Source organism: Protopterus annectens, chromosome 1.part0 (assembly GCF_019279795.1).
Source record: "Protopterus annectens isolate FY-2018-M chromosome 1.part0, PAN1.0, whole genome shotgun sequence".
Taxonomy (NCBI): Eukaryota; Metazoa; Chordata; order Ceratodontiformes; family Protopteridae; genus Protopterus; species Protopterus annectens.
Genome location: NC_056725.1, coordinates 1,770,397,850 through 1,770,420,473, shown reverse-complemented (window position 1 = coordinate 1,770,420,473; position 22,624 = coordinate 1,770,397,850). Strand labels below are relative to the sequence as shown.

Here is a 22,624-nt window from a genome sequence, read left to right as displayed (position 1 = left end):
ACAAGCAAGTTACTGTAAAGTCAAAATCAGAAAAGTAAGCAATTTCAAATCATGAATATTTTGAAGAAATAAGCTTATCTGTACATTTGATACCTGATGGTAAGGGAATGTAGATCCTTTTTTCAAGACGCCTTCTAAGAGCTTCATCAATATCCCACGGAAAATTGGTAGCTGCCAGAACCATAACCATCTTGGAAGGGTCATCCGCCTCCACTGAACCTCCTACACCTATGAAATATTTCCAAAAACTTTACTCTCCTCTGCTCAGAGCAAGTTCTACTGGTACATTTACCAACTCTATATAATGAAGTGCTTAAAATCTTCATAGAAACTACAGCTTGTACAGTGACAAAAAAATTGGCTTACTATTTGACAAAATATAGAAGTTGCAGGTTTATAAAAAAAAAAAAACAGATGAAAAAATGGTAAATACTCAAGGATCCATGTTAACACCTCTTGTAGGTGAAGACTGCTTTGCCCCTCAGCTTATATATGCCAACTCTGAGGCTGCACAACAGAATGGGGGGAAGCAACCTCAAAAATTGCCAAAAGGGGACTTCAGCTATTCTACTGTGTTTAGCAGATTGACAGGTTCCCACACTCACTGCAAATCAACCATCTACCCTTTATCCCACAGTTCGTCAAAATTTCCCAAAGTCTGTGTTCCAAGAAGACTCCTAACCTTTGGCCCCACACGGCGTTAGCATAAACCCAGTTATAGGGCATCTGTTTCCAAACTACCTTGGTCCCATCCTTACCCTCACCATTTTTTTTAAATGGCCACCACCTGCAAGACAAACACACAAATGACAAGAGACAATGAAATAAACCTGAGCTTTTACTTAATAGATGCAATGATCCCTTAAAGGTAAAATGTCATGCTACAAAAGAGAGCAAATCTGAACAAAGTACCAGTAGCAGCACAGGACCCTACCAAAGTTAACTGACAGGATTAAGTGCTTCCATACATGCATCTTTCTTCAAGGGCAACAGTACTCTAGACATGCATATGAGAAGATTCCCAAGCTGTATGAAGAAGCCGTTTAACAACATACTCAAAATTATAAGACAAAGTCAAAAAACCTAAGCACCTACTATGTGACCACATAAAAATCAAAATAAATTATGGTGACCAGCAAGCAGTACAAATATTTGATATAGCACTGCTTGTTTGTAGGGAAAAAAACAAGGGAGCTGTTACAAAAGCCCCAAATTTTACCAGGGCATCACGGAACTTCCCCTACTCTCTGTGGGATCTTGTATATCCACCTGAGCTACCAGCAACTCCAGCAGAAGGGACCTTGGTTTAATGTCTCATCTGAAGGACAACATACTTAAAAGCACAGCACCCCCCCCCCCCCATGCTGCACTGCAGTGTCAGTATTCGATCTGCCTGGTGTGGAAACAGAACCAACAGCCTTCTGCACCAAAAGCAAATGTGCTACCAGTTGTGCCACTGAGTATTCGTTAGAGAAGCTCAGGAAAAAAAAAACTTTATAAAGATAGTACTGCCTGGTTATATCCTTGTTTATTTGGATTATACAGTCTACCTAAAAGGCAGGCTACTAAGGGGTCCACTTCTCTATCTCCCCTTAGTATGAATGACATACAGACAGAGGCTTGGATTTGCTGTTCAAGCAATGCAGGTGCGGGATTAACCATTTTCCCTCCCACATAAAATCTTTGCTCCCAGTAAATCATTATTACTGATGGAAGCATACAAGAACCCTTTTTGAGGGATCTCACCATCAAAAGCTAACAAGTAAATGATTACCACTTCACCATCTTACAGTGGTAAAAACAGAAACTGCTTATCTTCAGAAAAAGCACAACCCACAGCGACATGAAGGGCGATACCAAGTTCTACTAAGCATATCCATTTTTAACTTTCTCAATTACAAGAGTGGGCGTTCGAAAGACATGCGTTGAATGGGCATGCCTTCGTTGAAGGTTGGGCTGGCAACTCGGCACCATAAAAACCAACTGCCAATCATTAGCGGACCGGAGTTCCGCTGTGGCAACCCCTAACCGGGAAAAGCCGAAAGACAAACAACAACAACATTATGCATGCCTCACACAGGTCAAATGGACTGAACATGTTCAATGCACAGCATTCTCTTTTTCTCACAAAAGAGCAGGACAAGCAAAGAATGCTCAGATGCAGAAAACAGTGGTGGATGAAAGGAAATAATTACTGTCAAGTAATCTACTAACACGAGTACCTCACATAACTGTTTTAAACAGAACATTGCAATTACTTCTTTACAGTAGTCGAGTACAATAATGGATCTGTAATCAGAAGCCAAGAGTTGGCTCCAGCAGGCATTCCTTGAACAAATGTCATAAAGTCACTTATGGTCTTGGGCAAAGAAAGTACAGTTGTGTAAAATCTTAAAAGTTGATGTCCTTTTCTTCACTGTTGCAGTCTTCTTCACCTAAGGCGTCTCCTGCCAAGGATTGCCCAATGTCTGGCCAGTATAACGAAGCATTCACTCTTGTAGGCACCATACGTCACATATATGCTCCCTGCACAAAATGTAGGGCATAAAGGTGACATGTACACAAACACTCAAAGTACAGTTGTGCAAAATCTTACCAAAACAATAGCTGTCATTCCCTTCACTGTTGCAGTATTCTTCACAAAGAATTCCCTGCCATGGGTAGCCCAACCTCTGGCCAGTATATCAAAGCCTTAGGATTTGCAGACGTACATCACACACATGCTTCCCACTTAAGGCATAGGGCATAAAAGTGATGTACGGACATACGAACCTCAGAACTGAATAGCCCCAGGAGGAACATGTGCATCCAAAAAGGAGAAAAAAAAAAAGGAAAAGAGCAGAAGGGGGTGGAGACAGGAAGTGAATACTGCAACAGTGAAGAGGAGGACATCTACTGTTATGGTAAGATTTTACACAACTGTACTAGGTCCTTCCATATTACTGTTGCAGTATTCTTCACACAAGGGAGAATACAAAAGCTCAAGAGGAAACTTGGGAGGAGGAAGGCTCCAAAGAGCCCTCAAGAAACCCATGCAGGATAGCTCTGGCAAAGCTAGCTCTTGCTCTGGAAATATTGAATTTGTAATACTTAGTAACTGTGTGGACAGAGGTCCAGGTTGCAGCCTCAAGGATGGAATTAGTATCCAATCCTTTGAAAAAAGGAGCAAAGGAAGCCACATCCCTGGTAGAGTGAGCCATAAAAAGAGACAGAAGAGCATTTCCCATGAAAGGAGTAATAAAAAGAAATGAAGAAATGGTTTGCTTAGAAACAGCCAAAAGTACAGACTGAGATGAAAAGAAACAAAAAGTTGCTCAGACTTGTGAATGGCCTTAGTTTTATGTAAACAGTATCTGAGCTGCCTATGCAAACCTAAAGTGTGAAGAACCTTTTCACTAGCAGACTAAACATGAGGGCAAATTAGACAGATTAAGAGAGAATTTGTTAACCACCTTGAACATAAAATGATTACAATGAAGACACACCCTGTCCCTAAGAAAAAACAAAAAAGGAGTAACAGCCATAAAAGCCTGGAAGTCAGACAACACACACACACACACACACACACACACACACACACACACACACACACACACACACACACACTTAGGTGAAGAAAGGGTCGAAGAACGGTCTTCCATGTACAAGGCTGTAAGGAAGCCAAGGCTGTAAGCTCAAAAGGAGCCTGAGAATTTTCAATAACAAAATTAAGATCCCAGGAAGGTGGAATAGGCTTCCTAGAAGGTCTGGATATGAATGATGCCTTTAAGAAATTGCTTGACCTCAAACCTAGAGGGCAAAAGAGTTAATGCCAGACGAGAAGAGATAGCTGAAAGGTGAGCTTTAACAGAAGAATAAGCCAAACCAGCATGCAGCAATTCACACAAATAAGAGAACCAGAGGGATCTGTACAGAAAGTCTATCCTGGTTACTAGCAAAGCATCAAACAGAAATTTGGACATACAGAATTTCCTGGCCTCCTGCAAAGCCCTAAGCACATCTTTAGAAAAAAAGGCACATCTTCAGAAAAAGGCACCTAAAAGGGATCAAAATTCTATCACCCACAGTGTCAGTTGAAGAATGGCCAAGTGAGGATGGATGACAGACCCCTTGTCTTGTGTGAGTAGGTTCACTCTGTGAGGCAACTTGTGATGACTGCCCCTGACTAGGCGCAAAAATGGGAACCAATGTTGTCTAGGCCAAAAGGGAATCACCAACAAGATTTTGGGTGAGTCTTGCTCTATCTTGAGCAGGACTCTCAGAATGAGAGGAAGGGGAGGGAAGGTGTAGAGAAACATCTCCTTACAAGAAAAAGGGTGTCCATCTTCCAGGGCAAAGGACTAAGGACTGGTGCAGAAAAGAGGAAGTTGCCTGTTCAAAGGAGAGGAAAAAAGATCTACCTGAGGAGTACTCCACTGATGGACAATGTCCAGAAACATGTCTCCTTCAAGCATCCACTTATGAGTCTCTGTAATGGACCTGCTCAGAGAGTCTGCTGCTATGTTCTCTAGAGTCACTTGATATTGGACAGCTAGATCCCAAACTTGAAGAGCCAGCCTGCAAAGAAGGTAAGGCCATGCATCCCTTTGCTTGTGGATGTACCACATTACTGTGGTATTGTCTATAAAGATTTTGAGAAGCCCTGGAAGAAAAACAGAATGAAAGGCTTGAAGGGTGAAAAAGAGAGCTCTCATTTCCTTGATATGCATATGATCTGACCTTTGATGAAGGGGCCAGAGATCCTGGACCCTGAGGGGACTAAAACATGCTTTCCACCCTGTCTCTCTGATATCCAAATAAAGTTCCTGAGTGGGGACTTGAGGCTGAAAAGGAAGTCCCGGTTTAAGACAACTGATGAATCCACCAATGAAGCTCAAGCTTGAAACATGGTAGAACAGGTGCTAGAAAATCTGCAGGATGACACTGTTGGAGTCATAATGACTTTAGGAACCACTGTCTTATTTTCATATGGAGTCTGGCAAGAGGAAGCATAGGAATGGTGGAGGCCATGAATCAGAGCCCTGAGAAACTCCTAGGCTGTAACTGAAACCTGAGGAAGTAACTGAAAAAAGGCAAATTACACTAATTGACAATGACTGGGTATATTATAAGTGATCTATAATGTTTGCAAGTACAGTTTTCTCAACAGGGTCTGTGATGCAACTAAAATTGTATTAATGTGGTTTGCTTTTCATTTATACAAATGTAAGATTCCTTATGTCATACGTGATAATTTAATAAAGATTTTTTTTGTTTAAAAAAAAAAAAAAAAAAAAAAAGGAGCGACAGACACTTGAAAAAGAAAAAAAAAGGCAATTAGAGAAAGAACCAAGGGAGGACGCAGGGAAGCCAGCATAGGGATGATCTGGAGCCTGCAACCAAAAAACATATGATCCTGAGAAGGAACCAGAACTGATTCTGGAAGTTTAATGTAAACCCCAAGCTTTGCAACAAACAGTATAGTGAAGGTGTTGAAACAAGGTCTCGCGAGAGGAAGCTTGAATGAGTAGGTTATCCAAATAAGGAAATATTTGAACTCCTCTCATCCTGCAAAAAGCAATCACAGGAGTGAGGAATTCAGTGAAGACCCTTGGCCAGTAGAAAGGCCAAAGGGCAAAGCAGAGAACTGAAAATTAAAGGGAGAAACAGAAATGCAAAAATTTCTTGGAAAGGGGATAAAGAGGGATGCACAGATAAGCATCCTTGAAATCCAGAGAGACCAGGAAAGCCAGGGGAAGAAGAGAATGAAACGGGGTCTGAAGGAATCACATCTGGAAGAAAGGGATCTTCAGAAAAGTGTTGAACTGAGGGAGGTCCAGAATGCATCTCCAGGTGCCTTCTTTCCTAGGAACCAGAAACATTCTGGAATAAAACCCCTTGCCCTACTGAGAAGGGGAAACGGCTTGAATGGTGCCTTGAGATACAAGGTCCTGAAGTAGTTCTGGAAAGAAAGGAAGCTGTTCCTGAGGAGGTTGAGGAATGCCCAGAAAGGGAGGAAGGGATTTCCACACTATGAAGTATCCATGACAGATGATGGACAAAACCCAAGAGTCTTGAGTGAGCCTTAACCAACTGGGAAGGGACAGAGAAAGACAGACAAAGAGAAAGGAACCTGACTGAGGAAAGAGGAAGACAGATGGATCCTGGTTTGGCTTGAAAGGAAGTTTCTGAAAAGCAGGAGTTTCAGTAGATTTAGCAGAAGGAACCCGCCTAAAACCATTTCTACCTTTGGGTGGAGGCAGAGGCTGTCTGCAAACAAAAGCAGATTTAGAGGGATAATGCCTATTGAACTTGGGAACAGGAGAAACAAAAATATGATTCAATTCCTGTAAGGCCTTCCAGTTATCCCACACAGACTTAAGCTCAGCAGCTGCAGAACCAAAAAGGTTCTTGTTATCAAGAGAAGCATCCAACACGTCAGCCTTAATATCATCAGGCAAAGGCTGGAGATAATGCCAAGAGTAATGTCTAAAAACAGGACCAAAAGCAGCAGCTTTAGAAGAGGCATCAGCTACATCATAACATTTAACAGAATGGCAGGCTACTTGAGAAGTGCAGCCCAGAAGAGAAAAGGCTGAGGTCTTCCCTTCAGAATCAGAAAAGTCAGAGATAGCCTGGGAAACCGGGGAAAGAAGGGCTAAAATCTACCTGGTCAAATGGGTCCAATAATTAATAGCCCGAAAGGACAAGATGAAGACAGTTTGTACTTTCTTGCCCAGTCATTCCATGGCCCTAATGTCCTTGTTTGAAGGAAGCAGCTTAGTAGAAGGCAAAAGATTAAAGGGTTTGTCAGAAGAGACAGACACCACAGAGGGGGTCGACATTTGTAGAGAAACGTACAATCCTCACTCACCTTGTAAAACCTGAGAATCCAGGGCCAAAGAAACAGGAGAAAAGTAACAAAAAGGGCAGACAAGAAAGAAGCTACAGCACAGGGCTCAGGGGACTCCACCTGGAGGAGCTCATAATTCCTTTTCTGAATGTCAGAAACCTGAGAGTAGTCCCATTTAAAGAACTCCATCATATGAGAAATAGTATCCCAAACACAGAGTTCTTCAAAAGGAGAGTATGGCCTAATAGTCTCTCTTCAGGACCATAATCCAAGGGAGAAGGCGATCTTAGAGGATTAAGACAAAGACTTTTCTCCAGAATCCAAGCTATCAGAGGAGTCCTGCTCCCTCTTTGGGCCTCTTGAGTGGGGTACAGGACCAAGAAGAAGTAGGTACAGAAACTCCTTGACGTGGCTTCAATGCCATCACTGCACTAAACAACCTTGGTTAAAATCTTTCCATTTACGCTAGGGATCTTTAGGAGCAGGGGAAACAGGTTTGCTTTTTCTTTTGAGGGACATCAGCCCTGAAGACCCTATGAAGTTCAGACCCCTGCCCACATTCAATTAACCTAGTAGGAATCTCTTCCCAAACAAGTATCTGTGGAATCCCCCCCCCCCCGGACCCCCTGAAATGATCAGCCAAGTTTCCGCCTCAGCATCCAGAAAGGACACTTGCACAGCCTCTAAAGATACGAGAAGTCGGATCCATGCTGGCCTCTGATACAGATGTGGCAGAGGAATCCAACGTAACAACCGGGTGATTGTGTGAGCCTTCACTTGACTCGAAAGAGACATCCAAGGGAGGCAGGACAGTAGCAAAATCAGACCGGACACTTTTGGCCTTTTTCTTGGCAGGTGACTGACCTTCGGGATGGGAGGATTCCACCATCGCAACTTGCAACAATAATTAAAGACACTGGTTCTCCAAGAAGCTGGACAAGGAGGAGAGACGATTATGTCAAGTCTTAGGGACAACACATGACAGACAGAAAGTACAGTTTTGTACCTACCATAAATGTAGATGTTCGAGTGCTAATACAGCTGCAGTCATAACAGATGGGTTCTCCTGCCGTCAGGCGGGTCCTCGGTCGGCCGAATTCCAAAGTCTAGGTCCGGCGTCGGTTGTTGTCACTTCTTCCCTGACGTCAGTGCGACAGAGGAATAAAAGAACCAGCCAACGCCATTTTCTTCAGTTTTTCTTGCCCCAGATGTCAGGTGCCCCCAGAAGGAAGGCAAAACATAAATTTATGTAGTAAAGCAAATGCAATATAATCAAAAAACAGTAGTTGCAAGCAAATACACCATAAAAGAATACCCCAATGAGGTTGTATGAGGAGGTGTTGGCCATAAGGCCTGTCCCAAGAGGGGCAGGAGGGAGGGAAACCTGGACTGCAGCTGTATTAGCACTCGAACATCTACATTTATGGTAGGTACAAAACTGTACTATGCTCATCGTGCATACAGCTGCAGTCATAACAGATGGGTAGAATCCCAAAGCTAATAAAGGGGTGGTAGGCACTAAGTGGAACTAGGTGGAGCCAGGATGCCCTGCAAGACTGCAGTGGCAAAGCCCGCTCTAGTTTTGGAGTATAATGGTAGGTGATAGTGCTTGGAGAAAGTATGTACAGAACTCCAAGTGGCTGCTTCCAAAATATCTTTGGTAGGAACCCCCCTGAGGAAAGCAGCAGAGATAGCTGTGGCCCTTGTGGAGTGAGATCTGATGCCTGTAGGTACAGTTTTACCATGAAAAGAGTAACAAAAGCGTATGCAGTGGGCTATCCATTTTGAGACTGTCTGTTTGGAAATAGGCTTCCCTTGAGCACCTGTAGCATAGGACACAAAGAGTTGCTCTGATTTTCTGAAAGGCTTTGTTCTGTCCAAATAATAACGGAGCTGTCTGTGAATGTCCAAGGAATGTAGTAGCCTCTCCCCTTTGTTCTGTGGATTAGGGTAAAACGTAGGTAAGTGGATAGCCTGATTCAAGGCTACCCTGGATACTACCTTTGGCATAAATGAAGGATTGGTTCATAAGGAAACTCTGTCCTGATGGAAAATGATGAAAGGCTGCACAGCCATGAGGGCGTGTAGTTCCGAAACCCTGCGTGCTGAGGTGATAGCTAGAAGGAAGGCTGTTTTCCATGACAAATATTGCAGATCTGTTGAAGCAGCTGGCTCAAAAGGAGGCAGGGTTAGTTTTTCTAGAATGAAATTCAGGTCCCAAGCCGGTACTGGTTGCTTCCTTGGGGGTTTTATATTCTTAGCCCCTCTGAGGAACTGTCTTAAGAGAGAGTGAGAGAATAAAGGAGGATCAGTGTTGTACTCTGCAGAAATGGCTGAGGCATGGATTTTGATGGAGGAGAATGAAAGTCCACTGCTTAGCAGCTCGGCTAGGTACTGTAGTATTTGAGGTAAATTCAGTATTCCAGAATTCTGACCCTTTTTCTGATTCCAGACACAAAACCGTTTCCATTTTGCGGAGTAGGCTTTTCTAGTAGAAGGCCTTCTGGCCTCCAAAATGACATCCTGCACCTCCTTGGAGAGTAGGGTCTGCTGTGAATTTAAGGAATCCTTCATGCGGCTAGATTGAGTGTTTTCAGCTGACTGTGAAGAGTTTTGAAGTTGTGCTGAGTCAGTAGAAGAGGCATTAGAGGCAGGATCCATGGTGGGGAATGCGTCTGGCTCCTCAGGAGTGGGTACCAGTGTTGTCTTGGCTAGTCTGGAGCAATGAGAATCATCTTTGGTCTGTCTGCTCTGGCTTTTAATAGAACTTTGGTCAGCAGTGGAAGAGGTGGAAAGGCATAAACCGTCATTGTTGTCCAACTGAAAGAGAGTGCGTCCACTTTCCAGGCCTGTGGATGAAAGGTCCTTGAGCAGAGTTTTGTCAATTGGTAATTTCTGTGGGTGGCAAAGAGATCTATGTCTGGCCTTCCCCATGCTTGAATTATCATTGTAAAAACTTGAGGATGCAACTTCCATTCGTGTGGATCTGTCACATTTCTGCTCAGGTTGTCTGCCAGTGTGTTTTCCTTCCCTGGCAGGAATTGTGCTTGAAGTTGGATTTGCAATTCCAGAGCCGTGTTCCAAAGGGACATGGCTAGTCTGCACAGGGGATATGAATGAGTTCCTCCCTGTTTGTTTATGTACCACATCACTGTGGTGTTGTCTGTTCTTATCAATAGCTGCCCTGGATGCAGTAGGTCTTTGAAAGCCATAATAGCATTTATTACTGCTAGCATTTTCTTTTGATTGATGTGTAGGTGCTTTTCTTTTTGTGACCATTTGCCCTGAATGCACCGATCTGTCATGTGCGCCCCCCAGGCGTAGTCCGAGGCGTCTGTTGTGATGACTTGATTTGCTTGAGGCTTGCAGAATGGGAGACCTGTTTCTTTAGCATGCTTGACCCCACCACAGAAATTCCTTTTGAAGACATGGAATCAGTGGTATGATTGTTTCCAAACTGTGGCTGTGTTGAGACCATAGGTTTTTTAGGTACCATTGAAGTTTCCTCATATGCAGCTTTGCACATGGGATTAGCAGGATGCAAGATGCCATGAATCCCAGAGCCTGCAGGATTTTCCTTGCAGTCAGCCTGGTGAAGGTTGCCAGTTTTCTGAAGTATTGAGTTAATTGCCCTTGTTTCTCTGGCGTGAGGTAGGCCATCTGGGTGTTTGTATCCAAGCTGGCACCCAGGAAAATTATTGTTTGAGAGGGTATTAGTCTTGACTTCTTTTTGTTGACTGTGTATCCCAGAGATTTCAACATTATTACAAACGCCAGGTGTTTCAGAAGAGTGTGTTTGCTGTCCGCTTGGATCAGGCAGTCGTCCAGATATGGGTATATTTGTATCCCTTGAAGTCTGCAGAAGGCAATTACTGATGCCAGGCATTTCGTGAACACTCTGGGGGCAGTAGATAAGCCAAAGGGCAATGCAGAGAATTGATAATGGGATGAACCTGCAAGAAATCTGAGGTATCTTCGGAAATCTCGTCTGATTGGGACATGCAGGTATGCCTCCTTGAGGTCCAATGTCACCAGCCAAGACTCCTTGCCCAGCATGGGAAGAAGTTGCTGTAATGTGAGCATCTTGAACTTTGGTACGAGTAAATATGTGTTTAGGATGGATAAGTCCAAAATAGGTCTCCAATCTTTGCCCTTCCTTGGTTCCAGGAATAGTCTGGAATAAAAACCTTGACCCTGTTCTTGTGCAGGTACCTCTTGAATAGCTTTCATGTCCATGAGATCTGAAATTTGTTTTTGTGCCTCTGCCCTTTGATTGTGTGGCAGGTTTGGCATGCCTCTCATTTTTGGAAGGGTGTGAAAGTGGAATCTGTAGCCTCTGTCTATAATGTCCAGGATCCATTTGTCTTTTGTGACAATATGCCAATTTTTCAAAAATAATGCCAGTTTTCCGCCTAAAGGTGCTGCCATTTGAGCCTTGCTTGGCATGCAAAGGGGAAGTCATTGGGTCTGCTTTCTGAATGGCTGTGAACTATCCTCACCCCCTCTTGGTGTAGGTATTTGCCGTTGTCTGCCTCTAAATGATCCTTGAGATTGCCCTCTACCTCTCGGGCGCCTGTATCTACCTCTTTGAGGTCTGTCTGTGGCTGGAAAGGACCAATTTTTTGAAGGTCAATTTCTACTGAAACGTGGCGGTTGTACCTGAAGGAAATCTTTCACTGTTTGCATTGATTTTGCCTTTTCCTCCATTTTCTTTAATACCTCCTCAGCTTTAACACCAAACAATACATCTTTTTGAAGAGGTGCATCTAGTAATTTAGCTTTGACATGATCTGGTAAGGTTTGCTCTTTGAGCCAAGCATGTCTACGTATGACTGATCCTGTAACAGTAGCTCTACAAGAGGCCTCTAAAGCATCAAAACCACATTGCAAGGTATGTTTACCCACTTGCTCTGCACTATGCAACAAATCCTGCAACTCCTTCAAGTCTGGTTGTTCAGGTTGTGACATTTTGCTTTTCAACTGAGATAACAAAAACTGTTGATACTTTAACATATGGAACTGACAGCTTAATGCCCTCATGGTTAAAGTGGCCGAGGTGTATACCTTTTCCCCCCACCTTTCTAAAGCTCTGGAATCTCTCTCTGAAGGTAATGGATTTTTGGCAGTGGAGGCCTTAATTCCCTTGGGACCCTGTGAAATAGTTTCTGGGTCAGCCGCATGGCTTTTGTATAGGAATTGGTGTGAATCAAGCACCCGGTAATACCTGTCAGGCTTGACTGGAGCTGGAGGTAAAGAATCTGGGTTAAGGCTGGCCTCTGAATACACATCTAATGTGTCTAAGACAGGAGGTATAGCCAGAGGCCTGTGCTGAGGGAGCAAGAGGAAATCCCTGAGCCTTTTCTTGGAGTCTGAGTACTCTTGGCCTTCCCAGTGGAAGTGTTCCCTCAAGGTATGCAAGGTTTCCCCAAAAGAGTAATCCTCAGGGGGGGAGACAGAGGGAATGGACTCCTCTGCATCAGAATCTTCGAAAGGGGAGTAAGAATGTTCCTGGTCCTCAGAATGCTCTGAAGTAATGGAGGCCTGGTCCGAGGAAAGGTATTCTTCCTCCACTCTGGGTCTTTTGTCCGGGGGGGTTGAGAACCCCTGATAAGAGTAATCAAATCCTCAGCCATTTTGAGCATCTGCTTTTTAGGCATGGGGCCTTGAGAGGGGCCCTGTGGAGCTTGTCTTTTAGAATGCATGGCTGCTTTAGATTTAGTGTAAGCCTTAATGGAAAAAGAAGAAGAAGGCCTGAAGACACCTTGAGAGGTGGCAGGCCTGTCTGAACTCTGAGTTTCCCCGCCAAGAGTGACTTCGGTATCTGTAGTCGGGGTGTGGGCCAAAGAGCCTGCGACCTCGGGCACAGAAGACACCGCTAATGAAGTGTCATCGGTAGTCAGGGGCTGCGTAGGCGCCTCGCTGAGAACCGGAGCACATGTAGTCGGCTTTAGCGTGGTGTCGGTAGAAGTCGCGGACCTCGTATGTCGGTCCTTATCTTTACATCGTTTACTCAAAATTGGAGTCTGAGTATCCGACATGTTGTAATTAAACTTTTTGCCAAAATAGTGTTGGGCGAACTCCGCCCGACGCTCAATAGTGCGTATGTTGAATGTAGCACAAAAATGACAGGCCGAGACGTCGTGGTCTGGGCCTAAGCAAGGTATACAGAGGGAATGGAAATCCTTATGCGCTATTTGCTTCCCACATGAAATGCAATTATTAACTTTGTCTGACATCGGTCTGAGGCAAGAAAAGTTTTCCCAACGGGGTACTTAGCTTTCTAGAAGTCTTCGGTTGAAAAATATTCGTAATCTCAGGAGCTGGCCGACTGGCACTTGCGAACTGCTTCTGCTTCGGGCACCGCGCGGCAAGAAAGAGTGAAGAAAATGGCATCGGCTGGTTCTTTTATACCCCTGTCGCACTGACGTCAGGGAAAAAGCAACGACAACCAACGCCGGACCTAGACTTTGGAATTCGGCCGACCGAGGACCCGCCTGACGGCAGGAGAACCCATCTGTTATGACTGCAGCTGTATGCATGATGAACATCACTGCGTATGGTCGTGAGATGCACCCAAACAAAAGATCACTGCTCGTGACATCCTTATGGTGAGAATCTGCCTACTACACTGACATTTTTCCCTTTCTGGATGACATGTAAAGCCACAGCATGAAAAAAAAAATAATAAAGGAAGGATAAGAATAAACCCTAATGGAGCACTTATCTGAAACACAGCTTGGTAACCAGCACAGAAGGAGGAGTGTTCAAACTGATGTTCAATAATGGGGTTCAGACTGGCTGCAAAGAATATCTGAAGTGCATACATCACCTTTATGCCCTACACTTTGAGCAGGGAGCATACGCATGACATACAACATCCAATAAATCTTAAGACTTTGGGTATACTGGCTGGACAGTGGGCCGCCCATAGCAGGGAATCCCTTTTGTGAAGCATACTGCAACAGTGATAAGGAAGGACATCTGAAAAAGCCCCAGGAGGAACAAAATGCCCTCAGGGTCAAACAGGAACATGTGCATCCAGAAGAAAAAAAAAAAGGAGAATGGCACCTTGGCCAGGAGGGAAACAGAACACACGGCAAGGGTCAGGAGAGAGGGGAAGGAGGGAGACAGTGAATACTGCAACAGACAACATAACAGTAGATGTCCTTCTGTTAAGATTTTATGTAACTGTACTGCAGCCTTCCAAGCCAGTGCATTTCTTTGTGCCGGTCCCAAGCCTGGAAAAATGGGGAGGGTTGCGTCAGGAAGGGCATCCGGCGTAAAACTTCGCCAAAACATTTCATGCAGTCACCAAGAAAAATTTTTATACCGGATCGGTGGAGGCCTGGGTTAACAACGACCGCCACCAGTACTGTTAGCCTACAGGGTGCTGGCGGAAATTGGGCTACTGTTGGCTGAAGGAGAAGAGGCGGAAGACATGGCCGAAGGCAGGAGGAGAGAAGAAAGGCTAGGGCTGTGGTAGTGAGGGTCGGAACTTTGAATGTTGGCAGTATAACTCATATAGGGAGAGCGCTACCTGAAGGAAGGTTGGTATATTGTGCGTGCAAGAGACAAGATGGAAGGGGAGTAAGGCTAGGTGTATCGGACGTGGGTTCAAATTGTTTTATCATGGTGTGGATGGGAGGAGAAATGGCGTAGGAGTTATTCTGAAGGAACAGTATGCTGAGAGTGTTTTGGAGGTGAAAAGAGTGTTGGATAGAGTGATGTTTATGAAGCTGGAAATTGATGGTGTAATGATGAATGTTGTTAGTGCGTATGCTCCACAAGTTGGGTGTGCAATGGATGAGAAAGAAAAATTTTGGAGTGAATTGGATGAAGTGGTGATAACTGTACCCAAGGGTGAGAGAGTGGTGATTGGAGCAGATTTCAAAGGGCATGTTGGTGAAGGGAACAGAGGGGATGAGGAAATGATGGGTAGGTATGGTGTTAAACAAAGGAATGCAGAAGGTCAGATGGTAGTGGATTTTGCGAAAAGGATGGACATGGCTGTGGTGAATACGTATTTTAACATGAGGGAGGAGCATAGGGTGACATACAAGAGTGGTGGAAGATGCACACAGGTAGATTATATCTTATGTAGGAGGGCCAGTTTGAAGGTAATTGGAGACTGTAAAGTGGTGACCAGAGAAAGTGTTGTTAGGCAGCATAGGATAGTGGTTTGTAGGATGACGTTGGTAATCAAGAGGAGGAGGAGGTGTGTGAGGGCAGCACCAAGGATCAAGTGGTGGAAATTGAAAAAGGGTAATTGTGAGGTGGAGTTTAGGGATGAGTTAAGGCAGGCACTGGGTGGCAGTGAAGGAGTTACCAAATAGCTGGGTAACTACAGCAGAGCTAGTAAGGGAGATGGCTAGAAAGGTGCTTGGTATCACATCTGGACGGAGGAAGGACGACAAGGAGACATGGTGGTGGAATGAGGAAGTACAGGAGAGTATACAGAGAAAGAGGTTGGCAAAGAAGAAGTGGGATTGTCAGAGAGATGAAGAAAGTAGACAGGAGTATAAGGAAATGAGGTGCATGGCAAAGAGAGAGGTGGCGAAGGCTAAGGATAAGGCATATGAAGAGTTGTATGAAAGGTTGGGCACTAAGGAGGGAGAAAAGGACCCGTACCGATTGGCTAGACAGAGGGACCGAGCTAGGAAAGATGTGCAGCAGGTAAAGGTGATAAAGGATAATGAGGGAAACATACAAGCGAGGAGAGTGTGTTGAGGAGATGGAAAGAGTACTTTGAGGGGCTGATGAATGAAGAGTATGAGAGGGAGAGAAAGTTGGATGATGTAGGGATAGTAAATCATGAAGTACAATGGATTAGCAAAGAGGAAGTAAGGATAGCTATGAAGAGAATGAAGAATGGAAAGGCTGTTGTGATGTGCAGAGAATGTCGGAAGGAGTTGCATTGTGTTTTTGTAGACTTAGAGAAAGCATATGACAGGGTGCCTAGAGAGGAGTTTTGGTATTGTATGAGGAAGTCAGGAGTGTCAGAAAAGTATGTAAGAGTAGTACAGGATATGTACGAGGGTAGTGTGACAGTGGTGAGGTCTGCGGTGGGAGTGATGGATGCGTTTAAGTTGGAGGTGGGGTTACATCAAGGATCAGCTCTGAGCCCTTTCTTATTTGCAATGGTAATAGACAGGTTGACAGACGAGATCAAACAGGAGTCCCCATGGACTATGATGTTTGCAGATGACATTGTGATCTGTAGTGAGAGTAGGGAACAGGTGGAGGAGACCCTGGAGAGATGGAGATATGTTCTAGAGAGAAGAGGAATGAAGGTCAGCAGGAATAAGATAGAATATATGTGTGTGAATGAGAGGGAGGATAGAGGAATGGTGAGGATGCAAGGAGTAGAGGTGGCGAAGGTGGATGAGTTTAAATACTTTGGGTCAATAGTTCAGAGTAACGGTGAGTGTGGAAGAGAGGTGAAGAAGAGAGTACAGGCAGGATGGAGTGGGTGGAGAAGAGTGTCAGGAGTGATTTGTGACAGACGGGTACCTGTAAGAGTGAAAGGGAAGGTCTACAAGAGGGTAGTGAGACCAGCTATATTATATGGGTTGGAGACAGTGGCATTGACATTGACAAAAAGGTAGGAGTTTGAGCTGGATGTGGCAGAATTAAAGATGTTAAGATTTGCACTGGGTGTGACGAGGGTGGACAGGATTAGGAATAAGTATATTAGAGGGTCAGCCCAGGTTGGAAGGCTTGGAGACAAAGCCAGAGAGGCACAATTACATTGGTTTGGACATGTGCTGAGGAGGGATGCTGAGTATATTGGGAAAAAGATGCTAAGGATGAAGCTACCAGGTAACAGGAAAAGAGGAAGGCCTAAGATAAGGTTTATGGATGTGGTGAGAGAGGACATGCAGGTGGTTGGTGTGACAGAGCAAGATGCAGAGGACAGGAAGAAATGGAAACAGGTGATCTGCTGTGGCGACCCCCTAACGGGAACAGCCGAAAGAAGATGATGATGACTGCAGCCTTCCACATCACTGTTGCAGTATTCATCTAAGGGAGAGTACAAAGCCAAACCCAAGGTCCTGGGATGAAAACAAAAAGTTGCTCAGCTTTGCAAATAGGTTTAAGTTTTATCTAAATAATACCTGTGCTGTCTATGCAAATCCAAGGTTTGAAGAACCCTCTCTCTGGCAGACTGTGGAGAAGGACAAAAAGGAAGGAAGGAAGATGAATAGACTGATTCAGAGACAACTCACTGACCACCTTGGGCATAAAAGAAAAATAAGTACAGACAGACACCCTGTCTCTATAAAAAAAACTTGGAGAGAAATAGCCATGAAAACCTGAAATGAAGCCACTCTCCTTTGCTGAAGTAACAGCCAAAAGAACAGCTTTCAAGTACAATGTTGTAAGGAAACTGAAGAAACAAGCTCAAAAAGGGCCTGTGTCAATTTTTCAGTACAAAATTGAGGTCCCAAGAAGGCAGAATAGGATTCCTGTGAGGCCTAATACAAAGGATGCTTTTAAGGAATTGCTTAACTTCAAACTTAGAGGCCAGAGGAGGATTCAAGGGCAGACAGATGCTGCTGAAAAGTGAGCTATACATGCAGAATATGCCAACCCAGCATGGAGCAGATCACAGAAATAAGAGAAACAGAGGATCCTCCACAGATGGGGGATCCTGATGGTGAGAGGCGCACCAGAGACAGAAAATCTCTTCCATTTGGGCATAAAGGATTTTTTGGTAGTATGTTTCCTGGTCTCCTGCAGAACCCAGAGCACATCCTCAGAAAAGAGGTGCCTAAATGGGATCAATCCTCTATCACCCAGAGTGTGTCAGTGGAAGAGTGGACAGGTGAGGATGGACAAGAGATCCCTTGTCTTGTGTGAGAAGATCTACCTGGTGAAGTAACTTGTGGCAACTACCCCTGGCTAGCTGAGAGAGAGGGGAGAACCAGCGTCTGGGCCAAGATTTTAGTAGAGTCCTGTCTGATCTTGTACAGAACCCGTGATAACAGAGGAAGCCGTGGGAAAGCATAGAGAAACATTCCCTTCCAAAGAAAAGCTACAGCATCCACTTTTCAAGTCAGAGGACTTGGGACTCTGGAACAGAATAGAGGAAGCTGTCTGTTCAGAGGGGAGGCAGAGAGTTCTACCTGAGCAATACTCCACTGGATGGACAATGTCCCGGAACATATCTCTGTGAAGCATCCATTCATGAGCATGTGTTCTGGACCTGCTCAGTCTGCCACTAGACTGAGCTCTGAAGGAATGTAAACTTCCTGAAGAGTCGCTTGATACTAGGTAGCTAGATCCCAGACCTGAAGAGCCAGTCTGCAAAGGAGATACAACCATTTGCCCCCCTGCTTGATGAAATACTACATCACTGTTGTATTGTCAGTGAAGACTTTGAGGGGCCTGGGATGAAAGAGGGAATGAAAAGCTTGTAGAGTCAAAAGCAGTGCTCTCATCTCTTTTACACTGACATGATCTGACCTCTGATGAGGAGCCTAGACCATGGACCTTTAGGGGACCACAAGAGGCATCCCCACTCCCTGTCTGAGGCATCCATCAAAAGCTCCTTAGTGGGAACTAGAGCTTGAAAAGTCAGTCCTGGACTGAGGGAGTGTTGAAGAATCCACTAAAGTTCCAACTTAAGACAAGGAAGAAAATGAACATGGAACTCCAGGGGGTGGCAACATTGAAGCCACACTGATTTGAGGTGCCAATGAAATATCCTCATATGGAGCCTGGCATGAAGGAGCATGGTAATGGTGGAGGACAAATCCCAGGACCATGAGAAATTCCCTGACCATGACATAAAACAGAGGAAGAGGAGATGATCAGACACAGCCTTAGGGGCAGGAAGAGATGCCAGCATGGTAATGGTCTGAAGCCAGCATCCGAGGAGAATACGATCCTGGGAAGGCATCAGAACTGATTCTGAGTCAAGTGGTGAACTGGAGATCCTGTAACAGATTGCTATGAGAAGGAGCTTGAATAAGCAGATCATCTAGCTAGGGAAACATCTGTACACCTTAAAGCTGCAAAAAGCAATGACAGGAGTGAAGCATTTGGTGAATGCACTTCAGGCAGTAGAAAGGTCAAAGGGCAAAGCAAAGAACTGAAAATCCAAGGAAGAGACAAATGTAAAAAACTCCTGAAGACCGGATGACTGGAGATGTAAAGGTATGCATCCTTTAGATCCAGAGACACCAGAAAAGGCTGGAGAAGCAGAAGACGAAAATGTCTGAAGGGACAAGATCTGGAAAAAAACTTCCTCAAGGCAGAAGAATTAATGGAACCAAAGTGAACAGCGGTAGTCTCAAACGTTAAAAACATATTTTTAATAATCCAAAGAAATACAAATAAAAAAAAGATCAAGTGCTTTCGTCTGCAAATATAACTAGACTTCTTCAGAATCAATTATACACATTCATAGAACCTTTTAAATACACCACTCATAAGATCACATCTTCATTTCCCTCCAATAAAAGCTAAAATACAATTAAAATATAATTGGAATGCAACTAAAACCAGAATACATGTGAAAACCAGGAACCAAGTAATAGCAAATGCAGTTTAAACATTAGTAAGACTTAAGCCCAAGAACAGTGGCAACAGATACATATTCATTAAGACCAGGTAAAACAGCAGCATTCAACTTTAGTTGCCAGTTTTTCCCTTTTTTAAATATAATCCTGCCAAGGCCCACCCCTTGGATTCCTGAGGATTTGATTCAAAACAAAAACTGATGGCCAGGGTGGTTTGAAATACACTTATGCAAAGTATGCTTAACATTTTGTTTTCTGATGTCGGATGCTCATAAATATGCACTTTGAACTTTCTTTAGGTCTTCCTCACATAAAACCCATCTCAATTTTGGCATACAGCAAGGTAAACAATACCTGTAGAGTTGCAATTACAGTGAAAACAGGGTTTAATAATGTTCTGATTAACCTTGACAGAATTACCCACCAGGATGCATCTACACTGGGGGCAGAAGCCACATTTAGCCGTACTGTTTTTTTTTTTATTACTAGGGAGACCACCAACCTGGCTCCCTACTTCCAATATATTCTTAAGGGATCTCCCCTTACAATATGCCACCAAAGGTTTTGCCTGCACTTTCTCAACCATACTATTAAAGAATGAAAAAAAACACACCAGTTTTTCCCCAACACTTCTCTAATGCGCTTGGACTCTAAGGCATATTCAGTAATAAAAGATAAGGTATGGTCCCTTCACCCCCTTGGGAGAATCAAACAGCCTACCTCCAACTCACTTGGGTTCTGGTAATTTTTCTGCTTTGAGCAAAATTTTTTTTTTCGGATCTCAGTTTTTGTGTTACATCTTTACCCGATCCTTTTGTGGGCTGCCGTGGCAAAAAAAAACATCAGTTTGGAGAGTTCAGCTGCTAACATGGGTTTACTCACCCAGATGGTGCAGGAATTGAGCCCCAAAGTTAATACTCCATTATCCCAGCTGAATCTCGGCAGCAAATTTTTAAACATCCCCTCTTGTCTCATCATGGCTGGGCAAAGGGAACCGCAAGGCTGTCCTATGGTTAACAATACTCACTTTGCACAAGTAATGGACAGTGAAGGTGTAATAATAGCCGATTGGTTCAATGTCCCTTTGGATTTTAACTCTGGTGCTGGTGAACAGACAATGGTGTGGTCCCTGAGGCACCTTACGTAGACGTTTGAGAACACCATCTTCAAATGCCGTAAGTTACATCTGGAAAATTCTTACTTCTGTGAATGCCTGAAAGTTGGGAGGGGGCCTAAGGGATTACGGACTTGGAAGTTCCCCACAGTGCTTATCCCCAATTCTGTCCTACATAAAGAATTGATTTGCCTTTTTAATAGGCATGGATGCAAGCTTCTTGAAGTATTGATGAAGCATAATCAAAAAACAGAAGAATTAATTGTGGAAGCCAATAAAAATGGACTCTCATCTCAGACTTCCTGTTCAAACAGAACAGGCATTAATACAAAGATATTTTTTTTTTCAAAAATTGACAGAGATCAAGGACATTAAGAGGAGGAAGGACAGGAAAATGGACAAGGACAAGATTAAATATTCTGAACGGCGGGTGTATCCCAAACCTCCGGTGGCTAAATCCAACAATTCTAACTTGTATGATAATTACCATGCACTGGACAGCAGAGAGCAAGCACTTAACACTGAGAAGGTGGCTGCCCCTTTAGAGCAAGTCCCTGCCAAGAGAGCAGAGAGATTATGAAACTGGCAAATACATCAGCAGGACCTGCCCGTCCCCCGCCCCTCCCCAAGCACACACACAACTCAGAGAGCTCGCAAGATGGCAGGAAGCTGAACCTGGACCCATGCAGCAACAGCCAGTCATGGAGGAGTATTAAATGGGCTGCTCAGCCGGCAAAGATGAATTTTGTTTTGGTTCTGGTCCCCAGATTGTGCAGAACCTTTCAGGTGATTTTAAACTAATTTCTCCAGCCAGCATTTAAATACTACCCACGTTGACTTGTTTAGCAAAGGATACAATTTTGTTCCCACCTGTCATTCATAAATTGATAAGGTATTTATTGACAAAGATTTTTTTAAGGAAACAATTTCAAGATTTTGTTTAATGACAGTATTGTTCTGAGATTCTGCACCTTAAGAGTACTTTCAACCCCCCCCCCTTTGCCTGTTCTGTTATTTGAAAAACTTTGTGAGAACGACCCGAGACATTTCTGGCAAGGTAGTCAGAAGAACAGGTCACATTATACTTTAACCCAGACTGAGTGTTCATTGCTGACTAAATTGGCACATGATAAAGACTTGAGGGTAATAAAACCTGATAAGGGGGGGTGTCATCATCAACAGATGTGATTAAATAGGCTGAACAAGTATGTTTTGCAAAGTGTTTTTTAAGAGCAGGTTTCTTTAAATTTTGTCCATATTGCTTACAAGAAGTTTGACTATTTGAAGGACTTGTTTGATCAGGGACAAATTACTTTTGAACTTTTTCACTTTCTTGAAGTGAAGTACCCAGTGGTGCCCACTTTGGTATTCCAAAGATTCACAAAAGCACCACTGACTTACCAATGAGACCTACTGTTAGTGTACAGTGTTCTAAAACTCATCCTATGGCCAAGTATATTGACTATAAACTTAAAGTGTCTGGAAGCTTTTTACCACTTGTGTCAAGACTCCTGGGACTTCTTGCTCAAACACAAGCAGTTAGTATATTCGAAAGACTTCATTTTTCTTATAACTGACGTGGTTGAAATATTCAATGTTATACCACATACCATAGGGCTGGAGTGGTTTCATGATTTTTTTAATGGAATCCACATCCTTGGACAACAATAACATTAACATTATTACTCTATTCAAGGAATTAGTCCTTAAGAACAATTTTGTTTATTTAGATGGGCAATATTTGCAACAGACAAAAGGAGTTGCTATGGGGGCATCTTGTGCCCCCATTTTTTGCAAATACAGTTCTTATACAATGGGAGAAGCAATTTGTGTTTAACAACTGTAGGTCTCTCCCTATTAAGTTGTATATATGTTACTTGAATGACATTTTTTGTTTGGGGGGGGGGTCCCCAACAATGATATTGAGCCCTTTATTGAGTATCTGAATTCTACTACTCCTTTTTTGAAATTCACTTTTGTTTACAACTTGGCTATTAATTACTTGGATGTTAACATTACCAAAGATGTCAGCAACAGTTGTATTGTGAGCACAATATATAGAAAACCTACTTACATTAACATCTTATTACATTACACCAGTAATCATCCAGAGCATCAAAAAAGAGGGATTATTAAAGGGCAATACATTAGATT

At 43.6% G+C, this 22,624-nt stretch overlaps 1 protein-coding gene across 4 annotated transcripts in view; it reads right to left on the bottom strand.

Moving 5' to 3' along the window:
- Positions 1 to 22,624, bottom strand: part of KATNA1 (katanin catalytic subunit A1) — a 1,196,718-nt gene that overhangs the window by 138,454 nt on the left and 1,035,640 nt on the right. For all 4 annotated transcript variants that reach the window (XM_044069365.1, XM_044069348.1, XM_044069341.1 and 1 more), the window contains one exon: positions 94 to 228. In XM_044069365.1, coding sequence (XP_043925300.1) covers positions 94 to 228 — 135 coding nt within the window. The remainder of the gene's footprint in view (positions 1 to 93; positions 229 to 22,624) is intronic.